This window comes from Peromyscus californicus, unplaced genomic scaffold (genome assembly GCF_007827085.1).
Source record: "Peromyscus californicus insignis strain IS unplaced genomic scaffold, ASM782708v3 Scaffold_4__1_contigs__length_199733344, whole genome shotgun sequence".
NCBI lineage: Eukaryota > Metazoa > Chordata > Mammalia > Rodentia > Cricetidae > Peromyscus > Peromyscus californicus.
In genome coordinates, this window is record NW_026294562.1 from 163,026,583 (window position 1) to 163,053,917 (window position 27,335).

General features: G+C 53.1%; 3 protein-coding genes across 6 annotated transcripts in view; all 3 read right to left on the minus strand.

The window, feature by feature from the left end:
• Window positions 1-511: 511 nt before the first annotated feature.
• Kcnj14 (potassium inwardly rectifying channel subfamily J member 14) lies at window positions 512-8,617 on the minus strand. The gene is made up of 3 exons (XM_052714458.1): window positions 8,196-8,617; window positions 3,571-4,331; window positions 512-2,309 (listed from the first exon to the last, which is right to left on the minus strand). The coding sequence occupies exons 2-3, from the start codon at window positions 4,276-4,278 to the stop codon at window positions 1,713-1,715; spliced, it is 1,305 nt and encodes a 434-aa protein (XP_052570418.1). The 5' UTR covers window positions 4,279-4,331; window positions 8,196-8,617; the 3' UTR covers window positions 512-1,712.
• A 128-nt stretch (window positions 8,618-8,745) lies between these two features.
• Grwd1 (glutamate rich WD repeat containing 1) lies at window positions 8,746-16,906 on the minus strand. Its single transcript, XM_052714457.1, has 7 exons — window positions 14,997-16,906; window positions 14,691-14,808; window positions 14,205-14,364; window positions 11,635-11,848; window positions 11,388-11,530; window positions 11,008-11,205; window positions 8,746-9,551 (listed from the first exon to the last, which is right to left on the minus strand). The coding sequence occupies exons 1-7, from the start codon at window positions 15,181-15,183 to the stop codon at window positions 9,234-9,236; spliced, it is 1,338 nt and encodes a 445-aa protein (XP_052570417.1). The 5' UTR covers window positions 15,184-16,906; the 3' UTR covers window positions 8,746-9,233.
• Window positions 16,907-17,054: 148 nt separating this feature from the next.
• The window catches only part of Grin2d (glutamate ionotropic receptor NMDA type subunit 2D), a 46,282-nt gene continuing 36,001 nt past the window's right edge, over window positions 17,055-27,335 (minus strand). For all 4 annotated transcript variants that reach the window (XM_052714451.1, XM_052714452.1, XM_052714449.1 and 1 more), the window contains 3 exons: window positions 18,983-19,170; window positions 18,611-18,843; window positions 17,055-18,469 (listed from right to left, as the gene is read on the minus strand). In XM_052714451.1, the coding sequence (XP_052570411.1) occupies window positions 17,162-18,469; window positions 18,611-18,843; window positions 18,983-19,170 (1,729 nt within the window). In that variant the 3' untranslated portion in view covers window positions 17,055-17,161. The remainder of the gene's footprint in view (window positions 18,470-18,610; window positions 18,844-18,982; window positions 19,171-27,335) is intronic.

Below are 27,335 nucleotides of genomic sequence, written 5' to 3' on the forward strand. Positions count from 1 at the left end.
AAGAACAAGGACCAACATTCCAGAAACACAGGCACCCTGCTGGAGCTCCTGGGCCTTTAATACAGTTACAGGTTCCCCTAAGAACTCCACCTTTCTCACAGGGAACGTAACCCTGGAGATAACAGCTGCCTCTTCCATCCCCAGCCCCTGGCCTGGAGCAGGGGGGTGGTGACACTGGCCCTTGGGGACTTCCTCTTGCTGGTCCTATAATCTACATACAGTAAGGGAGCAGCCATCAAGTCAGTGTCCCCTCCCAACTGCCCCTGGAAGGCTGTGGTTTCAGCATGAGGGTGGGAACAGGAATGTTAGGACCTGTTCCTACTGTATCCTAGCCTCCACAAGGTGAAGGAGCATCCTGCTTGGGAGAACATCAAGCTCCAGTGGCCGTTGTTCCAGGAAAACCCAAAGCAACACAGGAAAGTTTTGCCCAAAGTCCCCAAGGTACTTAAAGTAAATCTTCCCAGGTCTCTGCAAAGGGCCCCAGTTGACTGTTCATATCTTACTACAGGAACAAACAGAAAAGATAGAGATCTGTATTTATATCATACATAATACACACATATATAGTATCTTTGAGAAGTAGACATACATCACTAGGTGTAGTATTCCAGAATATTTTAGGCTCACTAGCCTCAGCCTCTCCCTTCCCTTGCCCCCTAGTTAGCCCTGTGATCCTCTAGGCTCTTGCTTACAAGCTCCGCCCAGAAGAGTGTCTGCCTCCTGGAACTACCAGGCTGTCCACCTGAAGGTGACTAGGATGTCTAGGCTTTGGGAAAGGACAGCTCTGGGTCTGTGGCGCTTTGATTCCTTTTGGCATTACAGAACCACCACAGGAAGTCACCCAAGGTCATGGAGATCCACAACCCTGCTGAGCGAAGTGAAGTCAGCAAATCATAGACATCTAGACTCCCACCCGGACTCTGATCAACCCTGAACCACAGAATCCTGATTCCTTTGGATGTTCTAAGAATGGCACTTCAAACAAAAACAAAATTTACCCTGTGGATCACGGAGAAACCAGTCTCACCTGCCCTTAGCTGGACCCTAAACAGCCAGTACTCCAGAGTTCTCCAGCATCAGGAACCTCATGTCATCTTAGTCCTTCCAAACTCACACCTACCAATGTTGTGTGTTTTCTAGAAACACAGCTTTATAGTTTCTGGAGCAGTTCCATTCTCTAGCCAACCTGTTCTAGAATCCCCAATGTCAACCTAGACTCAGAGAATCTCAACTCGTGGCCTTTCCGGAACCACCAGGTCCTTTCTTCATACACCGTCCAGTCACCATTCAGTCTTTGGTCAATCCTGATGCTCCTTGGAGTGCTCTACCCCCTTCCTCCTGAGGGTAGCACAGGCATCGTCACTTGAATCTTTGTTTCTTGACCTGTGTACATCGACATCTTCTCCCCTGAAGCTGCATATCTAACCAGAATCCAGGCTTCATGCCTTGCCTCTTGGATGACCCAGAAACCTGGATCCCTCAGCTCTGGTAAGACTCAGGAATCCAGCTCATAAAGGGGTCTTGAGAGTGAGAATGGAGCAGAGGAATGAAGGTCTGGTGTTATCTGTGGTAGACAACCTCATGGTGAATGGTTGTTCCAGCAGGACACTGGTCCTTGGAAACCCCTGCTCCGCTCCCAACAGAGGCTGGAAGCTCTCCATCCCTGTCATTTTTTGGGAAGGGGAGTCACATGGGGAAGTGGACCTCAGCTGTCATGGAGGCAGGGTCAGTGCCAGGGTGGGTGTAAGAGCTTGGGGGCTGGCAGCCCTATCTGGGGTCTCTGCTGAAGTCCCCTCTTTAGCGTCCTCATCTTCCTCTTCTTCCTGGCAGCAGCTCAGAGCAAGTTCATTCTCATAACAAAACGCAGTGAGGGAGCCAGGAAAACTCGACTTAGGGCTGTGGGAAGCCTGCTCTGCCCGTTCATCCAGCTCCTTAGCACTGCAGACTGGTGTCCCTGGGACCTCGTATGTCCGGTGGAAGTGGCGATAGTCAACCTCATACTGGGAGCCACGCTGGAAGAGGACTGGCTCGAAGCGGTGGCCCCAGAGCAGCTCACCTGGGAGGTAAGATGAGCGGCACTGTGTTGTCATGGCTGTGGCCTCAACCATACCTTCAAGAATGACCACCAGCTCAAAGTCAGCCCGGGCCAGCTCTGCCCGCCCCAGCTCATACAGCGGACTGGCCGAGTCAATCTCGTGCACAATGGTAATGGGGGATACGAGGAAGATGCGGTCGGTGCCTCCGTCAAAGCCAACGTCCACATCCTGGTGGTCCAGTGGAATGTACTCACCCTCTGGGGTCACACGGGGCTGTGCAGAAGCAAGAGGTCAGAGCCGGAGAGGTGAACCAAGATTTCAGCAAGAGAGGAATAAAGATCCAAAGAAAGAACCAAGAGCAGCAAAGTGATCCTGGAGAACATGGGTCCAGAGAAAGGGACAGAGACAGACAGGGAGACAGAGACCCCAAGAGGAAGGGACACAGACTCAGAGATAAGGGGACAGACAGACCTAGGGGAGGGGTCAGAGGCCCGCTCCCAGGGGAGGACCAGAAACCCAGGAGCAAGGGGAAGACAGTAGGATGGAGATCTGGGGAGAAAGGGACACGGGAGAGCGCTCTGGCTCCAACAGGAAGGATTCCACCACTGTCAGGTAGCTATGCCTCTCTCCATCCCATTGAGTATGGGTATGAGCCCATGGAGAAGAGTGTGTTATACTAGACCCTGGCAGTTTTGTCTCCCACTTACCGCTTCCAGAATGTGTCACTACCCCACAGACCTCTGGAAGAAGTGTCCCCCTAAGTCATCCTGGTGTTTCAAAGGGCTGGGAGGAGTCAGATATGGTTGGGGATCTGTTCTCTGTGCCCCAGAGGCTTCTGGGAGCTGTACTTCCCACAGTCACCTGCCCCCTCTTCTGGCCTCAAGTGCAGCTTCCACTTGGCCAATGCCGACTGCAGGTCAATGGTTTCTTGGGAAGCCAGATGCTTGAACAATGTGGCCGCCAAGTCTAGGAGCATCACGGTCCTACAGCAGCGCTTGGAGGAGGCTGCTAGCCCCGTGGTGCTCTATTCACTGGGTAGGAGGCTGATAGGAGAGCTGCTCTGAGCTGCTCTTGTTTTCCTTTCTCCTGGTAATTGTGCCCTAGATAGTGGCAAGGCCTCAGAGTCCCCAACACCCACTAAACACATCTCAGGCTGCTGCACAGGGACTTCCCTGCTTTCTGGCTGCTGGGAGCTTCCAGAAGGAACATTTGAGGGCGGGTGTGGTTGCCCATGTCTAGAGCACTCAGTAACTCCTACCTACTCTCCAGGCCAAGAAGCTCTCAGGTGTTCTAGTCTCTCAAGCCCCGGTTTCCAGGAATTTGCCTCCTGGTCTACCTCTCCAGGAGGCCCACAGTTCTGCTATTCAAGGTGCTGAAGAAGGCACACCTCCCATCTTCCCACACCCGGCAACTGGTCCTCCCCTAAACACACGCGGGCACACACACGCGCACACACACGCACGCACCCCACCTCTGTAGCAGCCGGGTCCGCACCTGCGCCCCTCACCCCAGTTCCCAGGAACCCCCCCCTCACCTGCAGCAGCTGGGCCCGCACGTGAGCCTCCACCAGGTGGCTGCGGCGCAGGTTGCCCACCCGCCACATGAGGCAGAGGCGGCGGTCTCGCAGAGCCACCACTGCGTTTTCGCTGAAGACCAGTGTCTCGTTGCGTTTCTTGGGCTTGGCCATCTTGGCCATGACTGCCCCCACGACGAAGGCGTCGAGCACACAGCCCGCGATGCACTGCAGCACCACGGCGGCCACCGCGGCCGGACACTCCTCGGTGACGCTGCGTACCCCGTAGCCTATGGACGTCTGCGTCTCCAGCGCGAAGAGGAAGGCAGCCAGGAAGCTGGCCACCTGTGAGAAACAGGGCGCCGGGGGCGGCGGGGCGGCCAGGTCGCCGTGCAGTGAAGCGATGAGCCAGAAGGTCAGGCCGAAGAGCAGCCAGGAGGCGAGGAAGGAACAGGAGAAGAGCAGGCACATCCAGCGCCAGCGCACGTCCACACATGTGGTGAACAGGTCGCTCAGGTAGCGCGCACCCTGGCCACCCAGGTTCACGAAGCGCACATTGCAGTGCCCGTCTTTCTTGACGAAGCGCCCGCGGCGCCGGCTCCCAGCCACCGGCCCGGGCGCCCACCCATTGCGGCACAGCCCGGCCCCTGCCTCCTCCTCATCGCCAGCCCGACCGGCTCCTGACTCCAGCGCGCCGCTCAGGCGGCGCAGGGCCCTGGCCAGGCCCATTGGGCGGGGAGACCCCCCTCTACTTGGCCTAGCGGGGGGCGGGCGCCCCAAACCTGTAGGAACAAAAGATGGGCAGGAACGTCAGGGGTACCAGGAACTAGAGGACCCACCAGCCAAGACACCGGCTCCATCTACTGCGTGGGCCAGTACTTAGGGGACAACTTTTAAGAATAGCCTGCCATCGGCCGGGCGGCGGTGGTGCACGCCTTTAATCCCAGTACTCGGGAGGTAGAGCCAGGAGGATCTCTGTGAGTTCAAGGCCAGCCTGGTCTACAGAGTGAGATCCAGGACAGGCACCAAAACTACATAGAGAAACCCTGTCTCGAAAAACCAAAAAAAAAAAAAAAAAAAAAAGAATATCCTGCCATATGAAACTTGGGGATAGCTGCAATTGTAGCAGAGGGTTTCTAGTCAGTGTAATGCTGTTATGAAGAACGCCAAATTGGTGGCTCAGACTGCTGTAAGCATTGTACATGAACTTACACTTTCGCGGTTTCTGTTTTTCAGATGGTACTGGTGTGGAACTCCTGAATACTAGGCAGTGCTCCAGCACTGAGCCGTGTATTCCCCTAGCCCCTTACTGGTAGGGGGTAGTCAAGTGCTCCAGCACTGAGCTGGGTCCGCCCCTAGCACCAGGAACAGAGTTCTGAGATAAACCATGTCATTTTACAGATACAGCCTGCCATCGACCACAGCTGCTCACTTCAGCACCGGGCCCTTGGTGATCACCAAGACCACGCGTCGTCGGGAGAGAAAGAAGCCCCAGACGTGGTGTGCAATGTACATACTGCAATTCCAGCACTCAGGAGGCTGGTGTAGAAGCATGGAGAATTTGAGGCCAGCTTGAGCTACGAAAGGCCCTGACTCAGACAAGTAACAAGGATTCTACCTGGCAGAAAAAAGGAATGAGGGACCAACATCAACCATATGAATCATTTCTTTGTTGAGGCTACCTTATGAGCTCAAGAGATCTCTGCATCTCAGTCCCTAGAGCAGGTGGGAACACAGGCCATGCCAAGCATGGATGTACCTCAAAAACATTTTAAGTGTGAGCCGCCAATTCAGTATTCTTTAGTTCCCTTTATCTACATCATCTGTACTCACTGAACTCAGTCAAACGCAGACCTTTTCACACATCAGTATTCCCTGAACAATACTGTAAAGCTACATAGCATTGCATTGTTCCGTATTACAATCTGGAGATGTTTGTTTTTGAGACAAAGTTTTCATAGCCTAGACTGGCCTAGAACCAGTCCTCCTGCCTCCACCTCCTGAGTGCAAGGATCACAGGCCTAAAGCACTACTCAGATATGGAGGTGACTCTAAGCACATGGGATGGTATGTGGGTGTTACCTCCATCTGAGAAAAGGGTAGGCTGGGAAAGGATGTAGGGTTTCTTTCTAGAGTTATAAAAAATGTCCTAGCGCTGCCAGAATGATAGCCGCTTAACTGTGACACACTAACAACCACTGGCTGGGTAAGGTTGGGGCTCAGCTGCAGAACACATATGTTCCATGCCTCAGGCCCCGGGTTTTCAGGCTGCAGCACTCCTTTAACAAAACATCATATACACTGATGAGTGAATGAATTATTTTCAAATGAAGCTACTAATAAGCAGGTTCAGCCCTCACCAGGTGATCTGAGGCCATTCCTACTGGGCCTCAGTTTCCTTAACAAGGATGGGGATATCATCCCAGTAAGGAAGTACCTTCTAGTCATAAAGACCCAGGGCCTGCTGGTCATTGTAGAGGAAGGTGGATCTCTGTGAGTTCCAGGCCAGCCTACATAGCAAGACCTTGTCAAAAAACAAACAAAAAAAGACTCAAGGCCTGATCTGGTTTAGACTGTAGCCTAGGGTTCCTTTTCAAGAGTTTTGATTTGCTCATTTGAGGGATGGAGATCAACCCTGAAAGGTAGGGTATCTGGAAGTCCGTGGGCAGCTCTAGGCTGAATTCTGACCTGGACATATCAGTTCTGACAGTGGGTATAGTGGGTGTTTCATGGACCTTCCTGAGCCTCAGAGGACAGGTCTGGGCCTTCAGCCTCACCTCCAGCTGCTACAGGGCTGATTTGGTCCAAGCGTTACCAGTTCAATCTATGACTTTCTACCCCTGTACGCACACTAGACTCTATGGAACCACATGGGCTTTGGTGGGAGGACCTGAGTGTTCTAAGTAAGAAGGCTGTGTGAAGTTTGGCACTTATGGCCCAAGAGTACCATGCACCTCTTTCTTGGTCTCCATGGCATCCAGAAAGTCCAGCAGGGGTCACTAGGCCCCCTGATGGGTGCAAACCTGAGGCTCAGGGCTGAGTGGATGGAGCTAGACTGAGTCAGCACAGCAGCCCTGAATGTTGAAGGTCATTCTCGGGACTGGAAGCAGGCTAGTCTCTCAAGAGCAGGTTACAGTTGGAATGTGGAAAGTAACGAGCATCATGAGCAGCCTCTGTGGCAGGATTCCTACTTTGCAATAATTTCCAAGAGCTAACCAGGGAGAGAGGGAGGTGGAATCAGCCAACCTCAAGTGCCTCAGCTGGAGAGAGAGGTGGCAAGCTCAGACACCAATGAGGCCTTGGTTGCTGAGCCCGTGAGACCGCAGCTGCTTCAGTGCTGGTGTGGACAGGCCATGTGTATATGGAGGACCCGAAGCTGCCGTGGTACCTACTCCCTCCAGGGTTCACCTTTGATTGTTCAGGGTAGCAGGGGCCAAGAACTTCACCTCATCTCAATCTGGGGCTCCTATGCTAGGGTGGGAAGCTGGCTTGGGTCCCAAACCTTTGACCCTCACTCTGCCACTGCCCTGAGGTACACTTGTATCCACCCTGTATTGGGTGGGACTTTCACCTTCAGGGAGTCGTCTGCATCCCACAGCCCAGCACTAGGCTGCTCCACAGAAGATGGGGGAAGGATACTGACCCACACTCCCCCCGCCCCCACCTTCCACCTGACCCACAAGAGCAGCTTAATGTTTCCATATAAAGGAGCCACAGGGCTTAAGGTACTTCAACTTCACGTCAAAGTCACAATATAATCTGAAGCCAACAACCCCGCCCCTCCCATTCACACAGGGTGGCACCCCTACCCCTGCCCCCACCAAGTAATGGGGACAGAGGGTACTGAGAAAGCCCCAACGGAGGCCACTGACCAAGCAGAACACGAACTTCTGTCCTTTCCTAGTCTCCAGGGCAGCTAGACAACCCAGCCATACTGGGGTCACTAGGCCCAAAGAAGATGCAAAGTCACAGTGGCGTGAGCTGGGGGGCAGAGACCGACTCAGAGAGACAGGGACATAGAGAGAGGGACAGAGACCCAGAGAAACAGGAGGTCACAGTGGCGTGAGCTGGGGGGCAGAGAGGCAAAGGGGGTGGGGGCAGAGATGGACTCAGAGAAAGAGACCTAGAGAGAGGGACAGAGACCCAGAGAGAGACAGACAGACAGACACAGAAAGAGAGAGGGACAAGAGACCGAAGAGCCCTAGAGAGAGTCAGAGACCCAGAGAAACAGGAGGTCACAGTGGCGTGAGCTGGGGGGACAGATACCCAAAGGGGCTGGGGGCAGAGATGGACTCAGAAAAACAAAGAGATGGAGAGAGAGACAGAGACCTGGAGAGAGACAGACAGACAAAGAACTTGGGGTGGGGACAGGCGACAGGACTCAGAGAGGTCAGTAGACAAGTCGGCTGAGGGAGAATTAGAAGAGGAATGAAGTAAATGTCTTATGAAATGGAGACGGATAGGGAGAGTGAGGGGATGCCTCTTAAAGGGATAATGGGATAGTGAGAAAACTCATCGTCAGTATTGACCAGAGCTGGAAGCCAGGAACTGGGGGTGCTAGTGGGGGGTAACTACCGGCTGGAACACCAGGGAAGGTGTTGGGGACAGAGGGAGGATGAGGTAGGTTGGCTCATATCTGCACTTACCTGGGGGGGCCGCCCACCCCCATGCCCTGCACTGGGGGTTCCTCTGCCCAGGCTGGAGAGGGGCCTCTGTGGTTGCTAATGTGTTCAGGTCTGTCCTCGGCCCCTGGGGCCTGAGCTGGGGCACTCAACCTCTGAGCTACAGCGGATCAGGGCCTGAACAGAGGGGGGTGGGGGTGGAGCCGGCTCAGCACTGCAGAGGGGGAGCCAGGGAGGCTGGCCAGGCAGGGCACTGGGCTGCGGCCCAGGCAGACTGGAGAGGACAGTGCAGATAATGGGTGGGAGGCAGGGAGGGACACTGGGGATCAGAAACGTGGAAAACAGTCATAGGAAGGGCACTGACAGCTTCGTGAACTTAGAAGGAAATACCGAGGTAATAATAAAGGGGAGAAAAATGGGGGTTCCCATTTCCCCCAGGATGATGCCTTAATAAACTGGTGGTCCAAAAAGAGACACTCATTTACTGACTCAGAGCCAGTTCCAAATGGAGTAAGGTTTAGAAAAGGCTGAGCCAGACAAAAAGGAAGAACCCACACAGGGTGACAGAGTCCAGTGCAGGGATAGCTCCACACCTCAAAGGATTGGGGTCCTTTACTGCAGCAGAAGCCCCAGACCCCCCTCCAGTACAACAGTGGTCAGCACAGGGAGGGAACCAACATAGTCCCAATCTTGGATCTCAGGTGGACCTAGCTGCCCAGAAGGCAAGGAGAGAACTAAATTCCACTGGAGCAACCCAGACCCAGACTCGGCCCAGCATGGCAAAATCCTTCAAGTTCCTGGAGTCGATCACCAGCCAGAACTGGGTACTGGGTCAGAGGTCTAGGGGTCAAGCCAGGAGTCAACACCGACAGAAATCTCACACTGAGACCGTATCCGGGACAGGCAAGGGTCAATGCACATGCAGACACCAGGTCTGTGGACTCCATTTCTTCTGTTCCACATGGGCCAGTTGAGCACGTCTTTCTTTCTGGAGTGCAGTCTACAGACCTATCGATCCAGTTCCCACGAAGAGCTGAGGCCTGAGGCCAAATGTTGGCCATCTTAGACGCTGATGGTGCGGAAGACAGTGAAGCCTGACAGCGCGGTGCTGATCAGGACCCCAGGGCACTGAGGATGCCAGTGTAGCTCCTTCAGATCAGTCTCACCCTGGTGCACGAACAGCAACTGCTGGGGGAGTGCTGCCAGGCCAGGGTCTGCTTCTGCCTCCCCTGCCTCCGGGTCCCGTTCAACTGCCAGGTCCCACTGTGTGATCTGGTTGTCAGCACCCGAGGCTGCAAAGACCCCACCGTCCTGAGGGTGCCACTCGACAGAGGTCACAGGGGCCATGTGCTGCTTGAAGGTGGCCACAGGGGAGCCAGACTACGAGAGAGTGTAGGAGTCAGACCCTAGTATGAGTACTTGGCACTCAGCCAGAGTCCAGCAACGAGCACAGGGAAGGACAACAGGTAAGAAGACGTATGTGTGCTCCATGGGGGGCTGGGAGTGAGCTTTCTCCTGCAAATCAGCCTCCTAACAAGGTGACAGGAGCCTGCCCCTGCATGTCCCTGAACAGACCTCAGCATCCCTTTCCCATAAAAAGAGCAGAGGGTGGCTGTTCTTTAAGGCTGAGGCCTTAACAGGACAGAAACAGCTCCCTTAGGTCCCTGGCGCAATCAAAGACAGCACTTGTGTTGGAGTAAGTGGTACCAGGAACAGGAGTCCCTGGGCCATTTGGCATGGAGGGTTGCAGCTCCCTCTGGAAGCTTCCCCAAGGATGATTCCACAGAACTGATTAAGCTGGGCAGAGGCTGACGGCATGATGATGCAGGGAAGGCCTGAAGCCAGGAGAGGTCCTGGCTTCCTCTAGAGACTGGGAGTGCCTCTTCCGCCTGCCTAGAAGACAACTCTACAGACAACTCTTAGCTCAGCTGTGATGTCACCTCTGCTCCTGTTCTGTGCCTCAGTTTCCTTTCCTACAAGAAACGAATGGGGCTCAAATTCCCAGCTGATGCCGTATAGTCCACTAAAACAGAGGACAATTCCCAGCATCCCAAGGCCACGGGCTATCTAGCCAGCTGTCTCTCTGCCACACGGGCAAGCGAGTTACAGTCTCTGTGCTGCCCAGTTGGTGTGGGAGCAAAAGACTGGGGACCTACCTCCTGACACACAGTGAGAACCAAGACTGGGGACCTACCTCCTGACACACAGTGAGAACCAAGACTGGGGACCTACCTCCTGACACAGAGTGAGAACCAAGACTGGGGACCTACCTCCTCACACAGTGAGAACCAAGACTGGGGACCTACCTCCTGACAGAACCAAGACTGGGGACCTACCTCCTGACAGTGAGAACCAAGACTGGGGACCTACCTCCTCACACACAGTGAGAACCAAGACTGGGGACCTACCTCCTCACACAGTGAGAACCAAGACTGGGGACCTACCTCCTAACAGTGAGAACCAAGACTGGGGACCTACCTCCTAACAGTGAGAACCAAGACTGGGGACCTACCTCCTCACACAGTGAGAACCAAGACTGGGGACATACCTCCTAACAGTGAGAACCAAGACTGGGGACCTACCTCCTAACTGTGAGAACCAAGACTGGGGACCTACCTCCTCACACACAGTGAGAAAGCAGGCAGGACCAAAGGTGAAGGGGAGACAGGTGGACGGGGTGCCTCAAGAGTCACAGTAAGAGAGACAGGGAAGCAGGGAGGGATGTGCAGGGTTGAATGAGGGATCCCTCTGCTCATAACCACATCCTGCTGTTCCTGCCTCCTCACCAGGATTTAATTCCCAGTAGCTTCCCTTAGGAGCCCAGCTGGGAAGATACCTTGAACTGTCGTAGGTCCCAGACTTTGAGGGCTCCATCATCCCCACCGCTGAGCAAGAAGGGTTCCCTGTGGCTCCAGTGGATGACATTGACATCCCCATCGTGGGCAGTGGCTGTGGTGAGCATGCAGGCCTTGCCTGGGGCTGCTCGGATGTCCCAGATGCGAATGGAGGCGTCAGCTGAGCAGGAGGCGAACACCTGAGAGGGTGAACCAAGTCTGAGTGAGAAGATGAGACCCAAAGACCATGGTACACTGTCATTCGATGTCCCCGTGTCTGAATCAGGCCCCAGCTTGGGCCCCTCCTCTCCCAAACCAAGGGTTCAGTTTCCTAGCCTGTCCCCACCAGACCCACGTGTCCAGGCCTTCAGTCTTTCCTCACCGTGTCCTCAGTTGGTGACCACTGCAGATCTTCCACTGAGCGTGTATGGCCCAAAAATGGCCTCTGGTCCACATGCCAGGAGCCACCGTCCGTGGGCGTCCAGAGGTGGATGTTCTTCTGACAGTCACCAGTCACCAAACGGCCTGAGTAAGGGTTAGGAAATCACCTTACCCACCTGGCCACCTTCCTGCCTTTCCAGGAGTCCTACTGCCCACCCTCCCTGAACCACAAGAAAATCCAAACTCACCAGGTACTCGAGGGGACCAGTCAAGAGCAAAGCCCTCACCCATGTGGCCAGCAAAGGAGAAGATGGGCTTTACGCGGGCCTGCTCCTCCCGGAGGAAAACGGCCAGGGCCTGGGGGTCATCTACCACCTGTAGGAGCCGCCTCAGTGCAAACACCTCCACCTGGCCCTTCTCTGACCATACTCCAGCCACAGGTTCCTCCCCCAGCCAGGATACCTGCCGAGGGGGTGCACAAAACAAAGACAGAAGCCTAAAGTTGGCCAGCAGACCCCCAGAATCATAACCTCTGCATGTCTACAAACTGGAGTCCCACACAGCTTTGTGGAAAGAAACTGCAACCTCCAAGGCCAGATGGTGACAGGTCCTCCTGGCGCTGGGAGGACCAGTCAGGAGTGAGGATGAAGCCTCACGCCCCCACTGGTTCTAGAGTATGCTCTCTGAAACACTGTGTGCTAAAGGGCTCCAGGGCTTGGGCCTCACGACCGCTCACCTCTATACCCACTACCAGCTCCTCAGCCTGCCCTATTAGCACAGGCAGCGCATTCCTCAGTGATCTCCACTGTGCCGGCTAGTTTAGGTCAGCTCGGCATAAACTAGAGTCATCTGAGAGAAGGGAGCTTCACTGAGAAAATGCCTCTATAAGAGGGGGTTGCAGGCAGGAGGGCATTTACTTAATGAGTGATTGATGTGGGCAGGTGGTCCTGGGTTCTGTAAGAAAGCAGGCTGGCCAGGCGGCGGCGGCACACACCTTTAATCCAGCACTTGGGAGGCAGTCACAAGCAGATCTCTGAGTACAAGGTCAACCTGGTCTACAGAGTGAGTACCAAGACAGCCAAAACTATGCATAGAAACCCTGTCTCAAGCAAAACAAAACAGAAGAAAACAAACAAACCAAATAAATAAATAAATAAAAAGAGAGAGAAAGCAAGCAAGCAAGCAGGCTGAGCAAGCCATGATGAGCAAGCCAGTAAGCAGCACCCCTGCATAGCTTCTGCATCAGCTCCTGCCTCCAGGTTGATGATTTGTTTGAGTTCCTGTCCTGACTTCCTTCAGTGATGAAGAGTGATGTGGAAGTGTAAGTCAAATAAACTCTTTCCTGCCCAAGTTGCTTTGGGATGTGGTGTTTCCTCACAGCAATAGTACCCTAACATTCACCTTGGGCCCAAACATTGAGACCCATGTTTGACTGTGTGTCAACACCTCACACCCAACACCTAAACTGAAGCACCCTTCCAAATCCTTCTAATCATCTGTACTGTGGTCACACAAGTCTATACTGACGCCATCCTTCCCATGGGTTGCCCCTTTCAGAATCAAACATGTTTGGCTCCCTACAGCCACGTCTCTGCGCTGAAGCCAGAGGGATTCTCTTCCAACAAGTCCCAAATGGATCTTTCCTCCACTTTCCGTCCTCCACTTGTTCCTAACTTCTCCTGAGGGAGAAGCCCAAGTCCTCACACAAGGCCAGAACAACGGGTCTTCTGGGTGCTCCCCTCCACATCTTGTCATCGCCTCTGTCCACCCTGCTCCACACACACCGCTTTCTCCACTTCTCCGAACTTCAGAACTTGCTGGGTCTCTGTCCCAAGAGCACCTGCTGACCAAATCCTCCTCAAATGGCACCACTACAAAAGCCACTCCGGCCTAGGAACACACTTCCCTACTTTCCGTTTTTCTCCACCACACTCAGCATCTTGTAACAAACTACATATTGACGAGTTTCTTCTTGTTCTGTCCCTCACTAGTATGTTAACAGAGTCAGAGCTTTCTGCCTCCAGGCTCAGGATCCTGGGATTAGGACAGTACCTGAGGCATAATAATAATTTAACAGAAACAACACACCCAGCTGTGGGTCAAGTTTTGGGTCTAAGTGTTCATTGTACATCATCTCCTTTTATTTGCTCATCGACCTGATCAGAAGAAGATGCTTTATTCATTGAACCTAGGCCCTTACACACTCGAGGTGAGCACTCTACCACTGAGTTACCTTTGAACTCATTCTGTAGCTTAGGCTGGCTTTTGGTCCTTCTGCCTCAGGTCCTACACAATAGCTAAGTAAAATTCTTACATTTCACACTATAACCAGGTGCTGTTTCAGCTCTTACACACTGTTTAGTTCCTCACCGGTCCTACCTGGTAAGCTTCATAATTCTCAGCATTTTGCCTAAGGGGAAATTGAGCGATGATGATGATGATGATGATGATGATGATGATAACGATGACGACGATAGCAATAAGCAAAAAACCACTATAGTCTAAAACATTACCTCGTATATAACAACCATTATTCCCCCAAAGATAAAGAAAACAACAACAACAAAGAAAAAAAAACTATGCACCAATAAATCTGTAAAAGCTGAAGGGAACTGGGTGTGGTGGTTCACGCCCGTTCTCTCAATCATTAGAAGCTGAGGCAGGGAAACCATCCTGAGTTTGGAGTCACCCTGGGCTACCCAGTGAGAATATGTCTGAAGAAGAAAAAAGAAAAAACTGAGGGGCAGGAGGAGGTACTGAGGGACATTTGAATGTTGGGGAAGGGGTATGCTGCACAAGCCCCTGGGACGGCAAGTACCCTAACTCGGTTGATGCCACCATAGTGGGGAACCATGGCCAGGTCAAGTTGAGGTTTCCGCTCCTCTTCATCCTCTTCATCCTCCTCCTCTTCATCATCACTGCCCTCTGAGGGTGGCGGCCTCGTCCCATGGAGATTATGCATTCGAAGCATCATCAGTCTGGGGAAGCAAAGGATGAATTAGGAACTGAATGCCAGGATGTTTAGAGCGGAAGGAGGCTGAGGACCCAGACTTCTAGGTCTGGCAGACGCAGATAGTCCTAACTCTTGGGTCCTTGAGGATGTCTTGAAAAAAGTATGAATCTCGAGCTAAGCGGTGGTGGCACACGCCTTTAATCCTAGCACTCGGGAGGCAGAGCCAGGCAGATCTCTGTGAGTTCGAGGCCAGCCTGGTCTACAGAGCGAGATCCAGGACAGGCACCAAAACTACAGAGAAACCTTGTCTCGAAAAACAAAAAACAAAACAAAACAAAGTATGAATCTCACCTATTGCTCTGGGCGCTCTCAGCCTGGGTTCCCGCACACAGGAAAAGAGTGAGAGGGAGCTCTGTTCGGTTGTCGCCCAGGTGATCTCGGACTATGTCAAAGCTGAGACAAGGGGCGCCTGGGGAGGGAGGGAAGATGGTACAGTCGCAGTGAGGATGAGACATTGGAACTCCGCTTCCACCTCCAACAACGGCCAGCAGTCCGCAAGGGGATGTCAAAACCCTCAGACTCCAGATCCCTCGTCCCCCAGGCTCCAAGTCAGGAACTTCATTTCCCGGGACCCAAGAATCAGGGCCCTCAGCCTACCAGTTTGCGCACGATGGTACAGCACGTAGGCCTCCTCATCCATTACCAGCTCCTCCCCTTCTCCCAGTGGCGGCCCCTTGCCAGGCAGGTAGACCTGGGGTGGGCTTTCGGATCCTGGGTCGCAGGATTCAGCCTCCATGGGTTCCCCAGTTTCACATGTGCGCTTCCGACCCTTGCGCGCCGCCATCTTCGAAGCTTCTTGTCCCGGACGCGAAGTAAGAGCGTCACTTCCGGTTTTCGCTTCCCACAGTCTAGGACCCACTGCACTGTTACATGAGAAACCTGAGGGCTAGAAATAAGTAGTGGTGCGCTGAGAGATGGCCGCCCCAACTAACGGTGTCTGGCTCAGTGACAAAAGATAAATTAACAGCGATCCTGTCTTTTGTGTGACCTTGGAGAGTTCTTCCGTGCAACAGTGGCAAGGCCTTCTGGGAGTTGTAGTTCTACAGGAGTCCTTGAATTCCGAGCCCCTCTCCATCTTCCACCTTTCATTCCTGGGGATGTCTTTCCACTTAGTTAATTATTCATGTATGCAAACAAGCACTTACTGGCAAAGAGACTGGGCTTCTGTTCCCCGAGGACCTATAAGGCCGGTTTCTTCTCCTCTCCTTGTTATGATGGCTTTAAATTGTTTCAAAATGCTTTCGAGTAGACAGGCTGGACATTATGTATAAGTTAGTGGATTGAATCTATCCTCTAGGGGCAGTCCATTTCCCAGCCAGGCATTCCCATGGCAGCTCTGGTCAGCAGGCACTTAATCAGAAAGTCTCTCTTGAGGCCGCTGCTACGACTGTGTCAGCTCTCTATCCACCCATGTGCACCCGAGTTTTGGTTAATTGGAATAATGAAATGTTGGAAATAGGTTCTCACTGGGGAGATTAAGGGTATTCAAGACGTGGGTTGGCCGCTTTCTTCATTTACATAAGATAACCAATCAAACCATTCTTGCCAGTAGCCTTAGGAACAGGACTCCAGATTTGGCCCTAATTTTTGCATCCCTTATTTTTACCACTACTCTTAGGGTATGTCTCTTCCCTGCCCCCTCTCCACCTCTCTTTCCTCGGTCTCTTGCCACTCCCTGGGTTTTTATGGTGCCTTCCCCCACCTCCTGTTTTCTAGGACTTGGGGTGGAACTCAGGGCGCTATGAATGCTAGAACACTCTGCCACTGTTACACCAGCAGCCGTTTCTGTTGTCTGTTTTCCCCACGGACTTTTCTCAGGTTCCATTTTCTCCAGAGAAGCTGAAGGGGCCTAAGAGACAGACATAGAGCTCAGGCTTGGACTGAGGAGGCGTAAAAACATGGTTTTATTCCAAACACTGCAGTGTAGTAGTGGGAGTGGGAAGGAAGGGTCAAGTGTGGGCTCCCAGACCCACCTCTCAATCCAGCCTCAGACCCTGCTGAGACCTGGGAAGGGAGGCCCGGGGGTGGAGTGTCTGCTGGATCATCACTGAAGGGTCATAAATAAGGGCTGGACTTGTGGTCGGTGGCATCTGGGTTGGTAGTGGGGGAGGCAGGTGAAGGGAGGGCTTTCGTGGAGTATAGGTCATAGGTCAGAGACAACAAGGATCTAAAAGGAGGGGTCATCGAAGTCTGACATAAGGGTCACAGTCTGGTCGGGGCACAGTCTGGGGTCAGATGATCATTTTAGGTGTTGGAAGTCACAGTCTGGGGTCAGGGGTTTCTGTGTGGCGGGGCCAAGGTCTGGAGTCACAGTTTGGCGTACTCGTCTCACAGTTTTGAGTCCTGATGAATGAAAGGTTAAAAACAGGCTCCCCGGGAGGTGTGTCTGGGGCCAGGGAGCTGCACAGTGATGTGAGGGCCATGGCCCCGAGAGTGGGCGCGGGGCGCGGCGCGACCCCTCCCCATCTCCCGCCAAATCAGGTGACGTTAAAAAGCCCTTTTCGGGTTTAAAAAAAAGAGTCGGTGGGCTCCAAGAACCCCGCCCCCTTGCTCTCAGGATGGGTGAGATTTGGGCGACCAAGTCCCCTCTGGCTCATGGTTCCCCCAAGGCGAGGGGGCGCAGAACGCTGCTCCAGGCGGGGTGCGGCCAGGTCCGTTTCCGTCCTTCCCAACCCATGTGGGTCCTGTCCACTATAGAGCGCCCCCTCGGGCCGTGGCCTGCGCTGACCGAGAGGGCGGCGGGGGGCCCCCCCGGAGCCGCGTCATACCTCGGACTCCAGGCTGGAGAAGTGCGCAGAGCCCCTGCGCGTGCCCAGGTCCCCGCCCCGGTGTCTCCGGTGCGGTGCAGTGGGCAGCTGCGGCCCCCAGTGCGCAGCGTGCGGGCAGCGGCGCGCGTGGCGCGAGGGCCCGGTGAGCCTGCGTGCGGGGGCCGCCCGTGGGCAGGAGCTCAGGTCCTCGAGCGATCGCGAGGTGGGCGCGGGCGGCGGGATGTCCCAGCCGCCGGCCGCACGCCGGTGTCGGTGGTGGTGCGGCGCGGCGGCGGGCGCACGGTGCGAGGCCCGCGGACGGTGAGGGTGCGGGCGCGGACACCCACAGCGTGCCCGGCGCCTGGGCGGTGGCCCCGCAGCCCAGGGTGGCGGCGGAGGCGCCCACCAGCCGCCGTCTAGGCCGTCGTGCGAGCAGCTGAGGTGGCGCGGCGGCGGTAGCAGCTCCAGGCTGGCGCAGTGGCGGCAGTGCCACGCGGGGCCGCCGCGCGGGGGCAAGTAGTCCCAGCTGCCGGCGCGCCAGCCCCCGAGCTTGTCGACCGACCAGTAGCGGCCGGGCGGTGGCCCGAGGCGCTCGGCGTACGGGTAGGGGAAGTCGGCGAACCACCAGGGCTCCAGGCCGCCGAGCGACGCTCCGCCCAGGCTCTCCGAGTCCTCGGAGTCCGAAGGCGACGGCTCGAGGTCCATGTAGGCGCACGGTGGTGGCGCGGCGCGGCGCGGCGGTGGTGCGGTCGGGGCCCCCGCGCTCGGGCCGCCCGCGCCCCCACCCAGCAGCGGCTGGCTCTCGGGGTCGGAACGCGGCCAGCGCGCGGGCGCAGGAGGGCTCTCGTCCTCGAAAGCCAGGCGGCACAGTGGCGGCCCGACGGCGGCAGCTGCGGCGGCGGGCGGCGCGGGCGGGGATGGGAAGCCCGGGAAGGCGCCGGTGGGGGGCTCGGCCGGCTCCTGGTCGCGCACGATGGCGAAGTAGGAGGGTGGTGGCTTCTGCGGGGGCTGTGTGGCGGATGGGGACAGCGGGCGTCCGGCCGCGCCTCTGGGTGCCGCGCGCGCCTCGCCGAGGCCCAGCCCCTGCGGCTCGATGGGACCGTAATATCGGTGATAGCCGTCGGCCAGCGCTGCGCCCCCCGGAGGCCCCGGGCCCTTAGCCCGGCGCCAGCGGTCGGCGGCTGCACGCTCTCGGGGCACGAAAGGCGCAGGGCCAGGGGGCGGACGCGCGGTGGGGTACGCGGGGCTGGGCAGCGGCTGCGGCGGGGGCGGAGGCTTGGCAGGCGGTGGAGCAGCCTCGGCGCTGCAGCAGCTGTACATGCCCTGTGAGGGGTGGGGACGGGTCAGGCAGGTGCCTGCACCCAACGACCTCCTTCTCCACACTGGACCTGACCCACACCTTCCATTTCTTTGCCCCCTCGCCTCCCGCTGGTGCTTCCCCTGCTTCCACGCTCCCTTTCCTACCCTGGAGAAGGCCAGCAGGAAATCCATGCGGTGGGTGGGCCCCAGGCAATGCCGCAGGCGCCAGTACACCAGATGTTCCCAAGCGAAGACCAGCAAGGAGAGGCCCATGGCCACGAGGAGCATGTAGAAGACACCTGCCATGTTGTCGATATCCAGCTTGCTGCTCATCACCTCGATTTTGTCATTGTGGCAGATCCCGGAAAGCCACAGCCGCTCCAGCATTTCAATCTCATCTGGGGATGGGGGCAGAGTCACTTACTGTGAACAACACACTCTGCTCGGACAGAGCCCCAGCCCCAGCCCATGTTCCCCAGGACAGACGGCCAGCCCTCCCCTCTTCAGGGTAGGACTTCCCGCCCAGCGTAGCCGCACCGTCCCCCAGGAACTGCAGCAGCGCCAGGTCGATGGGCCGCTTCCAGCGGGAGCCCTTGTGTAGGGCGATGCCATATCCAGTGGTGGCGAAGACCTTGCCGGAGCCGATGGTGACCAGCTTGCAGCCCTCATCCTTGCGGGCCATGTAGTTGAGCACTGCTGCATCATAGATGAAAGCGTCCAGTTTCCTGAGGACAGGGACATGTAAGACAGGGTCAGTCTCACTTAGATGACCTCATGGCACTCCAGGAATCCCTTTCACCTCTAACCCACAACTGCTCAGGAGCTCCTGAGCAGGTTCCTCCTGGTGCCTCTTTTCAACATTGGTAAAACGGGCATAATTCTAACACTACCACGCCGAAGCTTTGTCAGAGGTGATAGTGCCTGGCAAAGCGGTTCTGGAGAAAAGGCAGTCATTGTAACTGTCAAGGGAACAGTCTCATAATCCTCATCCTATCTTTCCAAAGACGATACTGTTTTTGTGGTTTTGTTTTTAATGAGAAAAAAAGGCTGGGCAGTCAGTGGTGGCGCATGCCTTTAATCCCAGCACCGGAGTGAGTTTGAGGCCAGCCTGGTCTACAGAGCGGGTTCCAGGATAACCAGGGTTGCACAGAGAAACAAACAAACAAACAAACAAACAAAAAAGGTCCCAGGGGTTGGAGCTCAGAGGCTCATGGTAGCATGAGAGTTCACAACCACTTAGGACTCCACCTCCAGGAGCTCTGATGGCGCCACCTTCTGGCCTCTGCAGGTACCTGTACCTATGTGACATACACTCACATAGACACATAAATTAAAAAATATAAATATTTTTAAAAGGGCTTCCATTTTATTAGTTGTGACACTGGTGGTGGAACCTGGGGCCCTATACGTGCTAGGCCATCACGTTATCATCACTCTACGGCCGAGCCATGCCCCCAGACCCTCACTGGAGGGCACTAGGCAGGTAGGAACCACCTAATAACCACAGCCCAAGCTCTTGCATTATAAAGAGGCTTGAGACTTAGCAGGGGGGGATGGCAGTCACACCAGGGAGTGCTTACATTTTATATGTATTCTACCTATTACTGGTCTGTCAGACCCAATGAGTCATCTGATACCCACAAAATAGATGTCTGACTAAAGCCTTTGTGTCTATTCTTTCCAGAAGGGGGACCAGCCTCGTTTGGGCCCTAAACTGCTAAGCCTTGGTGGGGAGGGAAGTCGGGAAGTAGAGTTACTCCATGGGTGGGGATCAGTGCTATCCTTTACTCCTGATCCCAGGGAGCCGGCACATAGTTGTTCATTCTTAGCCCAGGCATAATTCTGGCACATACAACGAACTTTTTTTTTTTTTTTTTTTTTTTGGTTTTTCGAGACAGGGTTTCTCTGTGTAGCTTTGCGCCTTTCCTGGAACTCACTTGGTAGCCCAGGCTGGCCTCGAACTCACAGAGATCCGCCTGGCTCTGCCTCCTGAGTGCTGGGATTAAAGGCGTGCGCCACCACCGCCTGGCCTTTTTTTTTTTTTTTTTTTGATTCACTTTTGTTTTTTAATGCACGTGAGCATGTTCAGTTGTTTGTAGGTACATACATGCATGTGTGTGGAGGCTGAGGGACGACCTTGGGTGTCACCCTCAGGACCACAGTAGCCTTCTTTGAGACATGGCATCTTTTTTGTTTGTTGCTTTTTGAGAAAAGGTCTTAACTGTGTAGCCCTAGCTGGTCTAGAACTTGCTTTGTGGACCAGGCTAGCCTGAAACTCAGAGATGCGCCTGCCTCTGCCTCCTTAGTGCTGGGATTAAAGGCGTGCGCCTCCATGTCCAGTGAGACATACATTTGATTGGCCTGGAGCTCATCAAAAAGGCTAGACTGTCTGGCCAGAAAGCCTCTCCGATGGCCCTGTCCTGGATTCCCTTGTACTAGTTCCACAACTCCGCGCAGTTTTACATGGCTCTGAGGATTGTTGACTGGGCTGTCACCTCAGCCCCAGTATGACTTTCTTTGGAGACTGGCCTTAAACTTTACATCCTCCTGCCTCAAGCCACTTGAGTATTTGAGAAGACAGGTCAACACCATTAGGCCTGCCCTCTGTGTTTATTCTTTAAATGGTGTAGATACTGGGGTGAACTTTTGGTCACACTTCTTACAGACTCCACATAACTTCTTCTTTTTTTTTTTTTATGGTTTTTCGAGACAGGGTTTCTCTGTGTAGCTTTGCGCCTTTCCTGGAACTCACTTGGTAGCCCAGGCTGGCCTCGAACTCATAGAGATCCGCCTGGCTCTGCCTCCTGAGTGCTGGGATTAAAGGCGTGCGCCGCCACCGCCCGGCTTCCACATAACTTCTAAGAGGGAGGTCCCTCACCTTGTCTAGCATTATCTAAAAACAGTCTGCCATGACAGGATGGACCCTGTGCATGACCATGGTAGCCACAGTCCACACACAGCTCTTGAGAACTTGAAATGTGGCCAGTGTGAGGAAATGGAATTTTAAATATTATTTCCTTGATTTTTTTTTTAAACTAAATACTACTGGGTGGAACAGATATGTGGGAAGGCAATGACTAGAGGCTGGTCCCAGAGACAGGAAGAATCCTCCAGGAAAGAATACTTAACCCCTACTTAACCTGGACTTTCTTTTTTTTTTTTTTTTTTTTTTTTTTTTGGTTTTTCAACGCAAGGTTTCTCAGTGTTGTTTTGGTGGCTGTCCTGGATCTCTCTCTGTAGACCAAACTGGCCTCGAACTCACAGAGATCCACCTGGCTCTGCCTCCAGGGATCAAAGGCATGTGCCACTGCGGTCCGGCTTAACCTTTTTATGTAGTGTGTGTGTGTGTGTGTGTGTGTGTGTGTGTGTGTGTGTGTAAATAAAGGACAGAGCAGAACCTGTCCATGCATTCACTTCTACTGGGGAGACTGACCAAGCAGACTCCTAGAATTGAGGTGATACAGCCAAAGCAAAGAAGAACTTGAGGTGAGGCAGAGGCTAGGGGTCCCAAGAATTACGTTTCATCTTGGGGAGGTCATTGAGGGTGCCACTCTGGAGAGGGGTCTTAGTTTTCTCTCAGTCCTTAACTGGCAGCGGGACCTCAGCTGACATCCAGGAGCGTGTATCCATAGGCAAGCCTGCGGGCACTTCTGCCTTGTAGGCAAACTCTAATTTCTCTCTAGGTTTCTCTTTGTTTAGGAAAATGCCCATGAGGGCAGAAAGTGAATTGCTCTCCACATTTAAGTGGAGATAATTTGGTGTTTCCGGACTTGGGCTGAGATGAGAGATGGAAGGGCTGGGAATAGCATCAGATGGAGAGAGTCGTCTTGGAGGAAATGAGTGGGATGAACTTGAGCATTTCAGAGAAATGCTACAAGACAAAGCTTCCAAGATGGAAACAGTGGAGGAGTTTCAGAAGGTGGAATCAAACAGCATTTACTTTTTAGTTTTTTGGTCCTAATGGAACCAAGAGCCCCGAGCCAAACAAGAACTCCACCACTGATCTGCAGGTCTAGTCTAGCACTCACTTTTATTTTTTTTAAGATGTATTTTTTTTTATTATTGCATGTGTATGAGTGTTTTGCCTGCAGATTTGTGTAGCACATGCATGCAGTGCCTGTGGAGGCCGGAAGGGGACATTGGATGCCTTCGAACTGGAGTTACAGATGGTTGTGAACCACCATGTGGGTGCTGGGAGGTGAACCCAGACCCTCTGAAAGCAGTGATGCTCTTAACGGGCGGGCGAGCCCTCTCCAGCCCCGGCACTCCCTTCAGCTTTGCTCAGCTGTTCTGTGACAGCAGTGTCTGCTCTCCCTCTTCCCTGAATCCCTGTTTAAATTCAACCTTGGGCTGGAGCTGGAGCTCAGCAGGTAGGCAGCCTGCCTAGAATTCCCCTGTGAGGGGCTGGGGGCATGACTCAGTGGTAAAGCCCTTGTGTCAAGTGGGGGTGGGCTTTGAGGTTTCAAAAGGCCAGGCCCCACCTCTCTCTCTCTCTCTCTCTCTCTCTCTCTCTCTCTCTCTCTCTCTGCCTGCTGCCTGTGGATCAGGATGTAAACCCTCAGGTTCCATGCCTCTGCTTCCTATCGTGATGATGATGATCTTTGATCTTGGACTAACCCTCTAAACTGTAAGCAAGCCCCCAATTAAATGCTTTCTTTTAATTATAAGAGTTGCCTTGGCAAAAGACACCGTCAATAAGACAAAAAGACAGCCTACAGAATGGGAAAAGATCTTCACCAACCCCACATCTGACAGAGGATTGATCTCCACAGTATATAAAGAACTCAAGAAACTAGACATCAAAATATTGAACAATCCAATTTAAAAATGGGCTAAAGAGCTAAACAGAGAATTCACAAAACAAGAATCACAAATGGCTGAAAGACATCTAAGGAAATGCTCAACATCAGAGAAATGCAAATCAAAACGACTCTGAGATACCACCTTACACCTGTCAGAATGGCTATGATAAAAAACATTAATGACAGTCAGTGTTGGAGAGGATGTGGAGCAAGGGGAACACTCCTCCACTGTCGGTGGGAATGCAAACTTGTACAACCACTGTGGAAATCAGTATGGCGGTTTCTCAGAAAATTGGGAATCAAACTACCTCAAGACCCAGCCATACCACTCTTGGGCATATACCCAAGGAATGCTCAATCATACCACAAAGATACATGCTCAACTATGTTCATAGCAGCACTATTTGTAATAGCCAGAACCTGGAAACAACCTAGATGCCCGTCAACTGAAGAATGGATGAAGAAAATGTGGTACATATACACAATAGAGTACTACTCAGCCAAGAAAAACAACAACAGCATGAAATTTGCAGGTAGATGGATGGAACTAGAAAATATCATCCTGAGTGAGGTAACCCAAACCCAGAAGGACAAACATGGTATGTACTCACTCATAACTGGATTCTAGATATAAAGCAAAGAACAATCAGACTGCAACCCACAGAAGCAGGGAGGCTATATAGCAGGGGGGACCCTAGGATGACTGTGGCTTATAGTAAGTTTTGGTTTTACTCAATTACTGAGCAAGCCTCAATGAAACATTTCATTATTAAGATAAGAATTTAGGGCCGGGCGGTGGTGGCGCACGCCTTTAATCCCAGCACTCGGGAGGCAGAGCCAGGCGGATCTCTGTGAGTTCGAGGCCAGCCTGGGCTACCAAGTGAGTTCCAGGAAAGGCGCAAAGCTACACAGAGAAACCCTGTCTCGAAAAAAAAAAAAAAGATAAGAATTTATACTGTATCAAGCTGATAATAGAAAAATAAATAAATTAATTAAAAAATAAAAATAATAAAAATAAAAAATAAAATATAAAAACAAAACAAAAAGAGTTGCCTTGGTTATGGTGTCTGTTCACAGCAATAGAAGAGTAAATAATATGCCTAGCAATGTACAAAGCCGATCCACAGCATTGCAAAAACAAATTCATATGTTAACCAGGTGCCTCACTTTTGTTATCACTTGAAAAGGCGAGGCAGGAGGAGTGCTGTGAGTTTGAGGCAATTCTAAGCTATATAAGGATACCTTTGTGTAACAGTTTTCTCTTGAGATTCAAACATTCCATTCTGCAGGAAAGCTCCTTCAGCAGAAGGCAAATAACCCCATGTAGCTTCAGGAAATCCCTGAAACTGACCGGATTCACTAGGCCCCTCCCTGCCAGAGTAATCAATAAAAGCTGAGAGTCCCTCTCAGAAAAGCCAAGCTGCAAAACAGTCTCAGTCAAAGCAAAATGCAAAGAAGACTCTGAGACCAGACCAGCTGCCTGGAAGAAGCAGAAACCAGCCGAGCTGCCCAGAAGAGGCTCAGGCCAACTGAGGCACCTGGAGAGGACACTCTCCAATCTGCTGAGCGGCCTGCAGGCTGTGCAGTGGGCTCCAGGTTCCCAGCTGTGTGAGCTGTCGCCCTTGCTGGGGTGGGCCTTGGTGATGCAGCTGTCTGTGAGTCATTTCTGCTCTTGTAAGTGACCCCCAACAAAACTCACTGAGTCACAAAGCTGGATTTTGGTGGGATCTGTGCTTTGGTTTGTCGCAGGCTCCCTGTCTGGAATGAGTAGATGTATGTTGTGTCTCCTCAGGAAAAGTTTTGTCACACACCATAATTGGTACCCAAACAAGAACACAGCAGAACCAAAGATGAGTTGGGGAGGAGTGAGTACCTGGTCCTGACTGTGGCTAGCAAGGCGTGCAGCTGAGGCTGAGCTGCCCGAGGTGGGAGCATCTGCAGAGGAAATTCCAATACAGTCGTCCTTTCCTGTGTGGTGTGTGTTACTGTGCCTTTGTGCTATGACAGTGGTTGCATGGTTCTTTCGGGGTAGTGGCCATGCCACCGAGGCTGAGCCATCAGGACTACGAGTGTCTGTAGGAGGAATCCCAGGATGGAATCCTCATCTATGCGGTATGGGTGGCATGCCTGCTTGATGAGTGCGGTCCGCATGTGAACACGGAGATGCCCTGAAAACAGGTAAAGGGTTAGAGGAACGTTGGCAGCCTTTGAGATTAGCGCACAAGAGTCAAGACTGTTGGCAGCAGCTGCCAAGCCTGCCTGGCCACTGCTGGTCATTGGCAATGCACCTGAGGCCTAGATGGTGCCAAGCAGGAACTTGTTTGTGTAACGGAGCAATTTCAACAAGAGAGGGAGATGCAGCGGCATCCTCCGTGTTAGCCTCTGACCTGGCAAGAAAATTAGATAAATGAGAGGGTGAGGTGTAGGTGCTGGCTTGCTGCTTCTGAGGGCCTGGGGGGCCAGAAGGAAAAGAGAGGACAAGTTAGAGCTGTGTCAGAAGCCCTTCCTGGAACCCAAGAACTTGGAACCCATGGGAAGATTCAGAGAGCGAGGAAGAGGAGAACATGGTGGATGCAGTAGAAGATACCCTGAGGGACTGACCCTTAATAGGAAAAGGGAAGGTCTGTCACACATAAAGATGGGGGCCTAAACAGTAGTCCAGTACAAGAAACTAGGGTGAACAGGACATACAACTAAAACTTGTGGAATTTGGAGAGAAGTGTTTTTTGTTTTTTTTTGTTGTTGTTTTTGTTTTTGTTTTTGGAGACAGGGTTTCTCTGTGTAACAGCCCTGGCTGTCCTGGAACTCACTCTGTAGACCAGGCTGGCCTCAAACTCACAGAGATCCACCTGCCTCTGCCTCCCAAGTGCTGGGATTAAAAGCGTGTGCCACCACTGCCTGGCTAGGGAGACTTTTAAAGCAATGAAAGAGCCTGTAACAGCCTGGCTTGTGAGACTTTGGGACATGGAGCAGATGGGATGGCTGCTGTGGAGGCAGAAACCTGAGCAATGGAACTACCATCCCTCCTTAAGACAAAGGCTGCATAACCTGAGAAAGTATGAGGGAAATCGATCCCTGACAGACTGGCTTATCAGCCATTAGGAACAGTTGGTTAGCATGGTCTGAAGTCCCCATAAATGTCAGGGCTGGAGGACTAGGAATAAGGAAAGCTGTGCTGGAACCCCAGTTCACTGGGCCAGATAGAACTGTGTTCACACAGGAGTTACTAAAGGCTCATCCAGCAGGGACCTCGAGGCTGGCATGGAGCTTCAGTGGCTTTGCTGAGCTCTTTGGTGGGCAAGATCTTTATAAAGTAAGAGGCTTTGGCAGATCTCAGTGACTTAGCACAGCATATAAAGGGTGTCCACAAAGCGAGAGAGCCGCCTAGAGGAGATGGGAGAAAGGTAAAGCGGAGGAAGAGGTGTCTGGGTTACTCAAAGATGAATGTGGGAAGGTCTAGCTGGAGTTTCTAAGGGAAAAAACTGACGGAAAGCCAGACTGTGTGCTACTGGGCTTCTGGGTGGCTTCAAAGCCTGAGGAACAGTTCACAGAAGACATCCATGATAGAACAATGGAGGTGGAGATGATCAAGTCTGTCCTCCAAGACTAAGGAGGGTTCCCTCCAGCAAAAGATCATACTAGAGGTGGAGATGGTTTTCCCACCTGGGCTTCCCCCAACAGCCAGATACATTGAATGGAGTCAACACTACAGCCACTGTTACAGTGCCGACCCAGGGAGCCAGCAGGTGCAGCAGGGGAGAGCAAGACCATGTTCACCTCTGACCCCGTGTAGAGCTGAGCAGATTAAGCCAGGCCCACCAAGTCTATCAGGTGTAGAGAATGTAGGGAGGCTCCATGGAAAGTTCCAGGATCTGGAAACTTAACGGGTCCAAGAGTGACTGAGGATTACAGGGAACCAATCAAGTTAGCACCTCCTGTCTGTGCTTTGTGCTCAGCCCTGACCACTGGAGGAAGCAATCGATAACAAGTGATGGAACCATGCCATGCTGTGTTAGACCTTGCTTGTGTCTGCCTTCAGTACCTTCCTGGTGTCAACCTCTGGGATCACCTGCCACTTCTGAGAGGAG